This window comes from Stylophora pistillata, chromosome 1 (assembly GCF_964205215.1).
Source record: "Stylophora pistillata chromosome 1, jaStyPist1.2, whole genome shotgun sequence".
Lineage (NCBI taxonomy): Eukaryota > Metazoa > Cnidaria > Anthozoa > Scleractinia > Pocilloporidae > Stylophora > Stylophora pistillata.
Window position 1 is genome coordinate 47,106,434 of NC_142519.1, and position 14,980 is coordinate 47,121,413.

A 14,980-nucleotide genomic window follows, 5' to 3' on the forward strand; every position below is an offset into this window, starting at 1 on the left:
AAAGGAACAAGTAGAGACAGTTGGGATAGATGTGAGCAGTGTATCAATGTAAATTTGTGAGTTTAAGTAAGTCAAGCGGCTCTAAGTAGCATCTGACTATATTGCTCATTTTCAACTTGTGTTTCTCAAATTATGGAAACTTTGTTGTTTTCGGACTTGCCCCTTAAAATATCTTAAGAGCATTTCAACATACTACCACCATATTTTGCACAGTTATAATAGATATTAAGGTTAACAAATTAATTGAGCCTTTTTTGAAAATTCCAGATAAAACAGAAGTTACAGTCTGATAAATAATCTCTGTCGACAAATAGTTGCCATGGTAACTACAGTTGGCAAAACCCCAAAAGGCTCAATTACTTTGTAGAGTGTGTTGAGTAAGTGCTTTGTACCAAGTTACAGCTCTATAGCTCTTTTAGAACACAAGAATTTCAAGGGGAAGCTAGAACAAGTAAAAAATTGTCTCCGGAATTCATTAGTTAATAATTAACTTTATTAAAGATTTTGGTGTCTGTTTATCATGTTGTCTTACTTATTAGTCATTGATGAATGCATGTGCTAAGTTTTGACTGTTTTCTCTCAATTGCAAATTTTTTTATGCATTATTTTATATGCAAGTGAATTTGCCCCAAAATGTAACCAGAATGCCCCCTTAAATACATTGACAATGTATCGGTAGTCTGGACATCCGTTTAACACAAAAAATGTTCTCATTAGCACTTTCATTCACACTTTGAGTCCAATCTACAGTTATGGTAAATACAGCAATGAAAGTAAGAAAGATAGGGTTTCTTAGAAACACAAGTAAGCCTCTAAGCATGAGGACACCAGCATTTTTTTCCAGCTAATCAGTTTCCCAGTGGTCCTTATTTTTTACCTTTCTGTTGCTCTATTTACTTAAAGGCAAATACTTCGCATATTATACGAATAAGAATTTATAGTAAAAATATGAGTAAAGAATGAAAAAATACAAAAACAGTTATAGTTATAGCTTTTTTAGAGTTCTTTGAATTTTTAAGATATCTTGAGACATCAATATCTGGGGTTTTAATTTAAGAACAATATATCATCTAAAATAATATTTCTTCTCAATGAAAAATTAGTGGGGAGATTTCTTGCCTGAAAGGAGTCAATACTTCGACCTAAAGTCCATCTTTTCTTTTTGTTTCTTTAAGTGATTACTCATATTTTATAAAATTGACTCATGGGGCTTCACGAGATTTAGACAAAGTTAAAAAAAAAAAAAAAGCTAAGAGACTACTTTTGCCGACCTTATGTGGGGGTACCAAGAGGTGACGGGGAGGCACTTCCAACATATCTTTCCAGGAAGCCTCGCAAGGTATCAAGGAGACCATGGATTTGCTGCCTTCCTACTTCTGTACATCACATCTCTTACTTTTGATTTTTTCCCTACATTTCAACAATGAGAACCTTTTGAACAATTAAAAACAGGAGAAAGAATACGATTTTCCTAATCATACGTTTTCCTGGCTCTGTATGGAGACCAAGTTCTACTTGAACAAATATAGTGTTTAAGCGGAAGTTATCATCACCCATTTTAATTGGGTGCTTTACTTAAAGCCTCAGAAAGTCACACCAAGGCATCGCCTGAGCAATATTGGGCGATCCACATTCTAGAAAAAGGCCATGGAGTCCATGTTTGGTTCCGAAATCAACTTTATTATTGTCAGCAGAAACACAGGAGACATCGAACAAACTAGCCTTATGATCCAGCTGACCCACCAAGCTTATCTGGCCACCTCCTAGAAGTTTGTTACCATACCACATTCACAACCCCACCCAAGAATTCCGAGTGGGCCGAATTTGTCCACATGCTTCTTCATCCTTTTTGTTACCAAATAAATAACAAACTTCATGAAGCACGAAACTCGCACTTGTTGACACATTTTCCCGAAATCTCTTCAGTTAAACCATTAACAAGTGCTTGCTCACAAGTTGACAGGGAAAAAGAATAGACCAAAGAGTGTTCAGCATGGGGTATCACCTCTATCAGCTACTTTGATGCCCTTGGCTCTACTGCACCTTCTACAATTTTAAAAACATGAAACAGTAGAAATCAAAGGACGAAGAACCTTTTCCCTAAAAATGTAAGAGTAAGACGAGATCCTTTCTCGAACAATTCTACGTAACAGGCATGACGAAGGATTTACACAGGACTTTTATCATAGCATGTTGCAGGCATCAAAAATAAGTGTTAGACGCTTCTCCAAAAAGAAGTTCCTCCAAGAAAACAACCTTGTGAATGAGATCTTTAATCCTTCAGAGTTATTATATACTTAGAGGATATAATGACACACTGATGCTTTTGGGATAAAAATAGTTCCATAGGAAAAATATTTAGTCATTAACTTAATTGCCTAGTCACATTGGGCACCATGAAAAAATTCAGCTTGTAAATAAAAGCCCTTTCAATGTTTAGTTGACGAATCAAACAAAAGTATTTTGATAATATTCTTCTTTAAATAGTTAATTATGCTCAGACAGCACGCTTGATCAGTCACTTCTTTTGTGAAAAGTTACCACCATTTTGGCTTGTTTCCTTTTTGTAATAATCAATGGTGTGTTTTCTAACGGCTTTAATAAGATTTTTTTAAACCCTTACCCATTGAAATTAGAAAAAGGCAATTCTTTTTCGTCATTCATGATGAATTCTCCCTAACACGTGCTACTACACCAAACTGGACAGATGCACTCCGAACAACTATACAATTTTCGCAAGCTAATTGACTATTGCCAACTAATCAGATAAAGACTTCACATTGGGTCTATCACAAAAACAGATGGAAACCGTCTTTTTACTTGTCGCCTATTCAAAGAAAGACTGAGTTATTTACTACAAGGTTATGGATTTTAGGTTAGATTTGGTTTAACGTGTGTAGTCTTGACTGAACTGAGCCTTCGAGGTAAGTCACGACGGCGTAACTCGTAATACTTTAGTCAAATTTGAATCAGTCATTAAGATTGACTGACCCTACGGTTCGTGATGAAAGTGACGTTCCAATCACATCATTCAAGAAAACATTAGCTACTGAGCTAAAATCTTCTGTTTACTTCTGTCTTGCCTTTTTATACATTTTACGTCACAGCATTTCACCCTTCTTCAAGTCTTCCCCCTCCAAAAGGGGGCTTAAGATTGAAGTGTCACAATCTAACAAAATACTTTTATGATAAGCAGCCTAGCCACGTTAGGTTCATGAGGCAAACCTACCAAACCACCCTGCTTGACCACAAGAGAACATCATTCAACAGTTGACCATTGCAAATCAAACAAATGTACTCAGCATATCACTTCAATCTTGCAACTACCATTTAAACATCTCAACTGACCACTATGCAACAACTGGTCTCCCGTGCGCCAAAATGGCATGTACCAGAGAGTAAATTAGTTAATCTGCTATCATTGATTTGAGGAAATGTCTGGAATTCAAGCAGCCTTGGATTCTAATTAAAACAGTAGATACATTTAATTTGCAGCAAATTATCACTTGATACATTTTAAGTATATTGGGGTGTGTTTGTTACCATGCGTATAAGCAGCTTTCAAAACTCGCAACGAACATTGAAGTTCACATTTCTTAGAAATCTATCATAATTCTCTTTGGAGAGTGTGAGCTGTTCCAACTTAACTGTGAACTATTTTTTCCAGGACATCAGAAAGAAAAAAACATGGCCTTTCACTCTCTTGTCGACACCACCAACGAGGATATTGCGCTCTAAAAAAGGCCAAAGATTAGACTTCTGTTGCCTGAAAGGAAAGTCATCACCTCAAAAAGTACCCCCATTCAGTGCTCTGGCCAGAACAGGTCTTAACTAAAATTGATTTTCCCAGGAAGAGAGAGTATTCAGCACCTCTAAGGCATGATTTTTCTCTCCAGTGAAAGAATCCACACAAAGAAACCCATGGAATCCAACCAAAGCACCTCATATGATTTGACAACGCCTTGGCACAGTGGCAATCTATTTGACCACAACCACAATCCAAAGCCAGTTTATCAATAAACTCTTAAAGAAATATAAGTGCCTCATTTCAATAATGTAACATTCCAACGCTGACATACTGATGCCCACATCAACAACCGTGATGCACTAATTTGACACCTGTTTCTAATGCGACCCGGCGAGTAAGAAGTCAATTTTATAAAATTAAAATTTCATTAAGAGTAGAACTAAATCTTTAGTGGCAATTAACTCTCACTCAATGACAAAAGAACCCAATATCAGATTTGACACAAATTTTGCTTCATAAAGTCTTGCAGAGGAAATTCGCGTAACACAATGAAGCACAATAGTTTCAAGAGCAAAGGTATATGGTGTCTTATTCTGTACATTTTCACACCTTCAAAGGTAACAAGGAAGCCTTGATAAGATGGTTCAACTTGAAGAGGGTTTTCTGACCACCTTACAGCATGCCGAGCTTGCCAACTACTAGTACAACCATTGGAAGTCATGTTAAATTCAAATGATTTAATAACAGAACAAGGATTTAATGACAAACAACTATTGCAGTGGCTACTTGCATGCAGATACAATATGGATATCAGTCTTAACTTTGATAGCAGAGTTCAGTGTAGCATAATTACATTTGTTTTCTTAATGTAAAAGCGCATGAACAAACGTAAATACTTCAAACAAAAATGCATTATCTGCCAAAAAATGGTAAAAATTATAAGTTGAAGTAGGATCAGTGTTCACATCCATAAATGAGGACAACTGTCTTTAATCCCTCAAACAAGGTACGTGATTTGATAATGGCCCACTGTCTTTAAGTTAACTTGGAGACCAGTAAATTGCCATTACCTGACATTTCCCTGGAAGGCAGAAAATACGGGATCAGCCGCCAAAACTCCTTTTACCTGCCTGCAGTGATTACAGTTACTCTTACAGCAAAAGTGTTTCATAAGAGAGAAGATTTGTTCAACCTTCACGTACCTGTGTGCGGTTGCTGTTGAGCCAGGGATTGCTTGTCAGGCACTCAACCATTAGAATTATACAAGTGAATTTTGCAGCTGTACTCGACAGCTAAACTGTGCGATACATCCCATATTTTTAAAGAAGGCAAACACAAGTAGTTCATCATAACACCTTCAATTCGTTTATAAAGGAAAAGAAGTATGATTTTCTTGGCTACCCTTGAAGACAATGTGTTACTCGTACCTGTTAACAAATAGATTGTTTACATTTCAACCGAAGAAAACGCAGCACTCCTGCTTCCTCCTTTGAAGCGTCCAGTTTTTGGGTTGGCACGGAACCATCTCTTGAGATTCAAGGAACTCACTAAAAGCTAAAAAAAAACATGACTGGTGATAGGAGATGGGCAAGATGATTGATAACATTGGTAAAATGTTTACCAAAGCAGCCTTCGCATCTTCCTAACAAACATTATAAACTAGTAACTATCTCATACTAGGATACATTTCCCAGCTTTGGCTGAGTTTCATTCATGAATGAAATAAACTGAACGCTTCTGGGTTCTTACCTCTTTGCCTTGTGCTGTGCATGATAGAGGTGGGTTGAACTCATCATTCAACACAGCTCTAACTTCTTCTAGCTTGGCCCAAATGACCTCCTCGGGTTGACTTCCCTTGTCCCTGGTATACAGACTGGGCACATCTAACTTCACTACGACTTTAAGTGGACCATAATCTGTGTCATTCAGTGGATTACCACCAGAAGACTCCGCTTGTCGATCAATGCACTCTTTCAGAGAATGTAGGTGTCTTTCAATGAAAAGCTGACATTCCAAAGCTGAAAAGCTGACGCCCACAGTTACTGTAAAAGGATTCACTGGACTAAAAGAATTGTGATATACCCCTGTGTACATACCCTTCTTAAAGTAAAACCGGGCCTGCCGAACATTTCCTGCCTCTCCAAAGCCTTTCACTAACTCTCTCACCAGTGATGGTTCCCATGAAATGCGTTTATCTTCCATGGAATTAAAAAGAATGGTGACATCATTCAGTTCCCTCTTTGAGATTAGGCCACGAATGAGTCGATTGTACAAGGCTTTCACCTCCCCAACATCTCCAGCTATATCCAATAGCTCAAACACATAAGCTAGTTCTTTGGTATTCAAGAAGTACTCACATAATGATACAAAAACTTGCCTCCTCCACTCAGTCTCCTCAGGGGTCAATGTTGTTCCATCAGCAGCACAAGCGTAGTTTGTACCACGAAGTACTTCCAAGGCACTGCTATGCAAAGGCTGACTTATACTAAGGCAAATGTCTGCTGCTGTAAGAGCCACTTGGCATGAAGTTAAAGGCTTTTTTTGTACTCCAAATTCCCCTGTGTACATCGCATAGTTTATGCTAAAGTTGTGTAAAACATGCAACACGGAGTACCCTTGATCAAAAAGTTGCTTGATGTACGTCAAGTACATTATTGCCACTCCTAACTCACCAATGAAGCGTTTGTCATCATCGTCTAAGGAAGCACTTGGACTACTGTCGGGTTCAGAGCTTGGCACTGTTTGTTTGAGGTGTTGGTGTATCTTATCACAAAATTTTCCAAAGTTTTCTCCCACAGTCTGAACAGAGTTTACTTCAAATGATTCGAAAAAGACTTTTAATAAGACGCCAAGGTCAACATCGACATCTTCATTCTTCATTGCCACATAAACAGAGCCTAGGTCTTCCCAGCTATTCTGTTCACTGGCATGCTGTAACATTAAGATTTGTAACACACGACTTATTAAGAACATTCATTAAAAACCAGTGGGGGACTAAAAGAATTATCTGTCCACATATCCACACCAGATTTTTCTCTGTACTTTGTCTTGACAAAATTCGACAATAAGTGGTATATACTGGCTTCTGGCGCCACTATTTTACAACCAATTTTCACTATTTTCAGCTAGTAAAGTTAGACAATTTGAAAATTAACTTTGATGAATGGCTCTTGTTATGAGCTTAAAAACCATTGACTAGTTTTATATAAAAAAATCTACCTTGATCCTTGGCAGGTAAAACTGGAGACTCTTCTTTGAAGGATACTGAAAGTAACTGGCAGGTGAGACTTCAGGTATAACAGGGGCAGAGCGTGTTTGGTGATTATGTTGGTCTGTACTTGAGCTATTAATGATGCCATCCATGCTGCGAGTCCTTCCTGATAGGCAGGGGGAAAAGGGATTTGTTCCAGTAAACTGGTTTGTGGCTGCAAGTTGGAAATTGCTAGCCGCATTTTCAATTGTTGTGCTGACCACAGGAGGGCCCAATCGCTTAGAGGAAAACGGTCCACCTAAATGAAGCCCCTCCTTTGTTGGAGTAATTCTTGGTGCAGTGTGCTGCTGATGATGTACAGGCCCAAACAAATCTGTTCCAATTGCCTGAGCAGGAAACGTACATGGATCCCTGTACACAAAAGGGTTACCTGGTTGGGTATGGTTTACTGCTTTATTGTTCTGTCCAGTAATTCCTCCTGCAAAAGGAAAAAATCATAAATACACTAAAAGCATAAAAGCTGAGTAAACAGGTTCTTCTTTACAAGGGGAGAGGGCCTAGCTGCTAAAGATACGATACAGAAGAGAAACTAAATAGAAATTGCAGCAAGGTTTGAACTTATAAGTTATCTAAGGATCTAGGTGATCTCTAAGTTATCTTTCATGACCACCTCCATACCCTCTCCAACGAGTGCCCTCAAAATCAAGCCTGGGAGTAGCTGCCATAACATTCACAAGTTCACCACTACAAAGCCCATCGACCACTCCTAATAAAGTATTGCGTCATACATTGTGACAGTTTATTTCTCGTAGCAGGCTTTAGAGTGCTGGCGATTTTACATTCAAGCTCTTTGAAATAACCCAAACTTGTGAATAGCAAAAAGATAAGAATACAGGGAGCAAGGATGGTGCAGTGTTGAGAGCACTTGCCCCCCACTATTATGGCCCAGCTTCGATCTCCAGATCTGGCCTCACATGTGGGTTGAGTTTGCTGTCGGTTCTTGTCCCTTCTCCGACACTTTTCTCTAGGTCCTTTGGTTCCCCCCCTCCCCCCCTAAAAGCCAACATTCCAAATTGCACATCGACCTGGAGAGAGCGGACGAGAAGAGCCATTACCACTTAATTCACATTTCCACTTTCTTCTTCCAGTGGTAGAATTGTAGTAACTTAAAGTATATCTACCTTGAGAGGCTGAATTCACATTTCCCTGTGAATAGTGAATAAACTGACAATTGTCACCATTACGGCAGCCTTGAGGAGTACTGAAGTAACGGCACTCCCTGCTAAAACTGAGACTCTCGGCTTTCGAACTGAAAAGTGAATATAAATTTTATGGGAAATGGGAAAAAATATGACTCCACTGATGAATATCGTTGTTCTTATTGTTGTGAAAGTTTACGACATTAATGACCTACATGTATTTCATTTCCACACATTTTCCTTTATTGAAACTTCGTGTGTATGGGAACTTGCAAACATAAGGAAAGTACATATTAATGGAAACAAGTTTTTCATGCACAAGTATTGTATGTCATGCTATCGCAGCTTTTCGTTGGTACGACATGATGTACTGGACTATTATTGAGAGGAATATAAGAAAAGACATACCAGTATTTAAATCCCGTGTTAAAGTTTATAATTGACACACCTGTTCAAACTGGGAACATCTTCATTGCCATTGCTTTCTGAATGTTTTGCAAGGTAAATATGTCTCATAACAGCATAGGGCTGAATAGAGGCGACAGGATTTTCCACCCACTTCTCCAAAGATGAAATCATCTGTTTATACACATTCACTGGAAGTACAATTTTGGCAGCCTCAAGCTGTAAATGACAAAAAAAAAACGGTATAGGGTCAGTAATCTTAATATGATGTGGGAAATTATCAGACGCAACTTACTGGGCGCTCTCTTATGTACTTCACAGTGTTAATCAAACATTATGCATGATTTTCATGCAACTTTTTCCATGAACATTTGCACGAGTACTTAAGCACACCAAGAAATTACAGGGGAAAAAAGGAAACATGATTAAAAAAAATTAAGAAAATAGAAAGGACAATAGAAGCGAGAAATATAATGTGTGAGGTCTCCTTACATTCATTCCGTAGCTGCCTTGTTGCCTCCGGCCATTTTAATGCTACTTTGCAGTGCTTTCAATAAGATTTGAAATAGGTGGCTACCTCGGTACAACACCCGCCGGAGAGCGACTTGATTGCGACTTAGCATGGCGACTGCGGCTTGAGCGCGGTGAAATATACCCGGTGACTCGCAACAGAATAACCGCCAGAGCTCCGGCGGGTGCAAGGTCTTAATGAAAGCACTGACTTTGTCAAATTCCTTTATACACAAAACAAGGCTGTTCGCGAGGCGCCTCACAACAAAGTGATTAAGTCAGGATGGGTGGAAAAACGGAGCGCCTCTCAGGTTCATGCAGGGAATTTGGAAACTTCTGCTGCTCGAACAGGTAGGTATTTGAAATTCACTCTCACCAGTGCCAGTTCAAGGGAGATTGGTCAACTTTTGTGGAATTTATTGGTTTTCACGTGGCGACAATTAGTGCTTGGGAATGGTTCAACTGACCAGCCTTCCCTATTTTTCAGGAGACTAAACACCTTAATTAACAACCTTAATTTGTTAGGTACTCCCCGTTAATGACCTTTACACCCCAAAATCACACAGTATGCTGGGGCTGCCTGTACTCCCACATGCAAACTTCTATGTCCCATTGTCACAGACAAAATGTGTCGGTGCATTTTGAAAGGGACCCAGTCAGTCAATCTAGGCTGCAGTCAAAGTAATTTCAAAAAGTCATTTATTGATACATGTACCTGATGAAAGAGCTGCAGAACACCTCTATAGTTCTTCTCTTTGTCAAGTATTTCAATGGCAGACTGCAGCACACTGTCTTCAGGCTGAGTAAAACATAATATATAGCTCACAGTGAGACCTTTAGCCTAACAAGCCAAGATTTCAACCTTTAAAAGTTCACGTAATTTAATTCTAACCTCTACTAGTTTTGCTCGGAGATTTAGAGGCAAAAGTCACCTAATGTACCACCTAGGGGTCTTCCACTACAAAGATGATATTTGTGGCATTTAGAAATTCATGTCACATAAACGCATTTCAAAATCCTGAATTAGAGTGAAAGAGGACATGCGTTTACATTTACTGAATGATGAAGAACAAAATAAAATGATGTCACTTGTCTATACAAGTTCAGTTTTCTAACTGCGTGTGTACTATATGCACTCGAAGCGTATGCAATTCCGAACACTTGAAGCATACACACAAGTGGTACTGACCATGTATTTCTGGAGACTTTATCAAATTCAGAACTGAGGGCACTGCGGTTTTACATTACATGAAAGAGTTATAAGGGCAGAAAGATGACTAACTCACTTTGATCCAAGACTCCAACATAAAGTGGAGTACAGTAAGCATACTGGCTGAGTCCCCAGCCTTACATAAAGCTGTTGAGAGTGCAACCAAACCACTTGCAATAGCATGAGGCTGTTCAAGGACTTTTGGATCGTCCTTAACCTTGTTGAAGAGCTCCAAGGCTGCAATCCACTTGTTGACACCACATAATGCACTCATACAGTTATCAGTGGACTAAAATAGGAGAAGAAGAAGAATGGAGCATCCTTTCAAGTCAAGTCACTTAGTGAAAATGCTTACTTTGGAATGTCTTATATTGCAATAAAAGAAAACCAAAACATCAAGTCCATCAAACCTACAAAGACCAACCTGTGGTTCAAGAGGTATTCCATTCTGGAGCATCAAGGAACAGACGTTCTGAGCAAATGAAACATTGCCACCTTGTTCAAGACAACAAGCCTCCAAAAGTGAATTCCAAACCTATTGCAAAATGCACAGCAAGTACAAAACCCTTTCAAATGATGCTTGCAGCCAGACGATAAATTAGACTGAAGTGTCAGAGACATAATATCTGAGGTGTTCACAAGACATCAGAGATTGAATTATTTCAGGCTACTTAACAGAATTCTCCAACTAAATTTGTTGAACCTGGCTAAGAGCTCTTATTCCAGTTCTGCGTACATGGTTTAGTTGGACAGTGGTTCCCTATATTAGCATATGCAAAAGAGAGGCTATTGGGTCAAGCTTCCCTGAGGACTACAAGACATGCGAAGACAATTATAAGCATGGGCATCAAAATGCTAACTCATTTCCAAAATCAGCGTTTTTATCAGCCGAAGAGAAAAAGATTATTAGGCGATCATTTTAAAGTAACTTTACAAAAGAAAGGCCAAAGGAATGGCTAAGTATCTGCTGTGCTGTTTATTGTCCAATTAAATGTACTTCCCAGTTTTCTTTACACTTCTAAATGAAATAGGAAACAAAGAAATAAGTAACAGAACAGAAGAGATGAATCTTACATCAGATCCAAGTTCAACCAGGGTTCTCGCTGGAGTCACTCCAAGTGCCCTAGTGACCACTTCAATCCATTCTGGTTTCTGAAGTGCAGTCATCACAGCTCCTTTCAAAACTACTGCTGGTGTTGCTAGTGGGAATACTGGAAGTACCAACATAATCTTCTCCCAGTCATTCACTTGTGACAGAGTGCTAAGTGGATTGAATGTAATAATAAACAATTCATGTGTGTGAAAGCCATCCTTGCAACAATGAACACTACTTATGTAACAGTGAAAATAAGGCCTGAATATAGGGATCTGCTGGTAAGAGCCATGCATCGCTATGCAGATGTCATGGGTTCAAATCCTGTATGGGCCAAAACTTTTTTCAAGTCTTATTTTCACTACCACATGAGTAGTGTTCATGGCTGCAAGGATCACTTTCAAACATTTTTTAATACTGCAGTACACTTACATGCTTTTCATATAATCAAATCATTAATTCATCGCTTCAAGGGTTCCACACCAGCCAACATATTGGCCTGCTCTCAGTTAGCTTGTTATCTCAGTTGGTAGAGCATTGCACTGGTATAACAAATGTCACGGGTTCAAATCCTGTACAGGCCTGAATAATATTTTTCAGGCCTTATTTTTACAACATATTTAGTAGTGTTCACTGAATAAATGAATGAATGAAAAATTTTATTTATGTGTCAAATCGATCTAGCCGAGGGTAAGAAACCCTCTACTAATAGGGGACACCTAAACTCAATACAATAAGTTAAAATTCAACTAATTTAACTATTTACAATAGATAAAATTTAAATACTTCATTAACATTAAGAGCTAAAAATTTAAACTACCTTATTTAATACTCATTGTTAAATCAAATAAAACAAATAGAGCATTCTCTGAGCCAGCTAACTGTTCAGGTGCTACATAAAACAGTTCTTACAATCGTACGAAAGGTTAGTTAAACAGATCTGTTTTTTAAAAGATTGTAGTGAAGATGAGGTTTTCATATTAGTTGAAAGTGGATTCCACAGCAAAGGGCCAATTTATCTTAGGGAATTTTTTCCATAAGTAACAGTATTAAATCTAGGAATGTGGAAATCTGCACCTCTGAGATTGTAAGTGGAACTTTTCAATGAAAACAAATTTTTGACAGTCGGTGGGCACAGATTATGCCTCACTTTAAACATCAAACAAGCTATATCCTGTAGCCTTCTTTCATAAAGAGATTTTAGATTAGCCTTCTTCAGTAATTGCTCATATGTAGATTTACTATCTCTGAAGACTGCACACAAACCCCTCTCCTACATACGTTCAAGTTTTCTCTAGTCACTTGTTCAGCAAATATGCCAGGTGGGGTGGCAGTAGGTGAGGTACTGGAGGATAGCAGCCTTAAAGAGGTGTAGTTGAGCAACAGTGGGCACTAAGTTTTTTCCACTGCTGCAAGGACTGCCTTCATGTCTTACAAGCGTAGTATACATATGTTTTTCACATATTCAGTTCATTAAAATAATTCAGATGTGGGCTAACCAATACATGAACATTTTTCTTCACAACATGGAAAATTTAGTCCATACATGGAAGTAGGTAGCATTTACAAGTACAGATTTGTCATTGTTCTAAGGATGTTTTCCCAATAGAGGTTTAGCTTAGCTTGACTGACAAATAAGTGATTTGGCTTCATCAACTGAGTTGATTATGTAGATTGGCCATCATTAGGAGTTTTCAGAGCTGGTGTTTCAAGTGTTTTCCCTTTGCTCTGATGAAGGGCTTGCTCTGACAAATAGCTAATGCTTCAAATGTCAGCTTTAGAAAGTCTAAACAATGGACAATTAACTCAGTTGAAAAAACCAAATTTTCTTGATTCACCCCCCACTGACACCTTTTATTCATTTGACAAAGAAGTAGATTATTTCACCTATTTCTTTGGCTGAAAAAAAGAAAAACAAAATCATTGAAGTTAATCAATAATTTCCTTACTGGAGCATTGCAGAAACAGCATCACTTGAAAGTTGTACTTTACACTGCAACGCTTCCTACAAATACAACATGAAGATGACATTAATACCAGTAATACTGAAATAACAAAAACCTCAAGATATTATCCTCCAGTGGTTCCAATAAATTTCTTAGGCAAGTATTAGTAAACTGCATGTACAGGTTGGTGAGGTATGCCAGGACTAAGTTATATGTACATCTGTGATTCTTACCTGAAAGAGTAACCAGGTCTTCTGAACAAAGTGTTCTCCACTCTTACAGCCAAGAAGTATGAGATCATTGCAGATCCTACATGAAAAAAAATTAATGTGTCTATTTGTAGAGATGTAAATGGACAAGATTAACCATGGTACACCTAATAAAACTTGTTACATGTACTTACCCTGACTTGAGTAATCCTGACTGCTTGATCTCATGCAACAAATTAAAAGCCCTGATAATGAAGGCATAATAGAGAGGTTAATAATGAGAAAACATGGAGGTCACTACTGCCCTTAATATATATGTGCAGATAATGTACATTAGAGAATGAAAAATGCTTTACAACACCCTTTAGTGTATTTTGATTAGAAAAAGACACATCTTTCAGAGTCCACCATTCTCTAAAGGATCCAGCATATTGGGTTTGTATCTTTTTTTTAACAAAAAATTTCAAGAATTTTTCCAGGACTCTGGTGGATTTTTCCAGGATTCCAAATTTTACCTTACATCTTTTCAATCCCAAGACTTCAAAATCAACTCTGCTTATGGTCTACATAATATTTCTTATAACATAAATTCTGAAAACTTAATTGCTTGAAGGAGATTTCCAGGACTTTCCAGGACTTATATTCTTTTTCCACCACATTTTCACCCTAGATAATGTTAAAATAAAATTCCAGGCCTTTCCAGATTTTCAAGGACCCCCACAAACCCTGAGTATACCCATGATACAGCATGAACAGGGAAACAAGATTTATTAATTTTTCCAGACCAACTTAAAATCAAAGGCTCTGTGAGCCAACTCGTGAATTGGATAAGCCAATGTAATTTGTGTAGTCAATAGAAATGGGGGTTTGATTTCCATACTAAGGTATGAATTGTTAGACTGGTAAATGAGCATTATGAGGAATATGATGTGAAACTAAATTAGGCCTCAAAGACAGAAAATATGATCTGACTAGGATTTAGTGCAAGACAATCACTGTTCTAGATTTTACTGTAAAGGTTTGTGGAATGGAAGTTCAAAAGGGTGCTGTTTTGTTTATAATAAAACTATTCTTCCAATAGGGAGCTCAGTATTTACTTGCGATGCAAGCATAGGGATAGGCATGTAAAATCTTATGCGCTGGATGGAACGCACAGACATAAGGATAAGCATATATGCATATGATTATCAAAACATTGCCTTCTTTTTATGCTTATACTGTCTAGTTGAGACTTGGTTGGTATAAGCATAAGGATTAACATAAGCGAAAGACTTTCAGGCAATCAGCAAGCACTACACTGCTTACACCAACCATGTCCCTATTTAAGATAACATCGACTGAGCGCTTGTGCTCATGTTTATGTTGCAGCTGTGCCCATGCACCAGCACATTAGCTTGTTATGTTCATGCCTATGTTTGTGTTGCAACTGGGTACTCCCTTGAAGCCTGT

The 14,980-nt window shown here is 38.1% G+C and overlaps 1 protein-coding gene across 2 annotated transcripts in view; it reads right to left on the reverse strand.

Moving 5' to 3' along the window:
- Positions 1-4,470: 4,470 nt before the first annotated feature.
- LOC111340108 (uncharacterized) overlaps positions 4,471-14,980 on the reverse strand; it is a 30,233-nt gene continuing 19,723 nt past the window's right edge. For both annotated transcript variants that reach the window (XM_022946893.2, XM_022946892.2), the window contains exons 12-24: positions 13,726-13,776; positions 13,556-13,631; positions 13,326-13,381; positions 11,358-11,544; positions 10,708-10,818; positions 10,360-10,572; positions 9,789-9,872; positions 8,607-8,782; positions 8,141-8,268; positions 6,968-7,437; positions 5,498-6,679; positions 5,176-5,302; positions 4,471-4,829 (exon numbers count right to left, since the gene is read on the reverse strand). In XM_022946893.2, the coding sequence (XP_022802628.1) occupies positions 5,195-5,302; positions 5,498-6,679; positions 6,968-7,437; positions 8,141-8,268; positions 8,607-8,782; positions 9,789-9,872; positions 10,360-10,572; positions 10,708-10,818; positions 11,358-11,544; positions 13,326-13,381; positions 13,556-13,631; positions 13,726-13,776 (2,842 nt within the window). In that variant the 3' untranslated portion in view covers positions 4,471-4,829; positions 5,176-5,194. The remainder of the gene's footprint in view (positions 4,830-5,175; positions 5,303-5,497; positions 6,680-6,967; positions 7,438-8,140; positions 8,269-8,606; positions 8,783-9,788; positions 9,873-10,359; positions 10,573-10,707; positions 10,819-11,357; positions 11,545-13,325; positions 13,382-13,555; positions 13,632-13,725; positions 13,777-14,980) is intronic.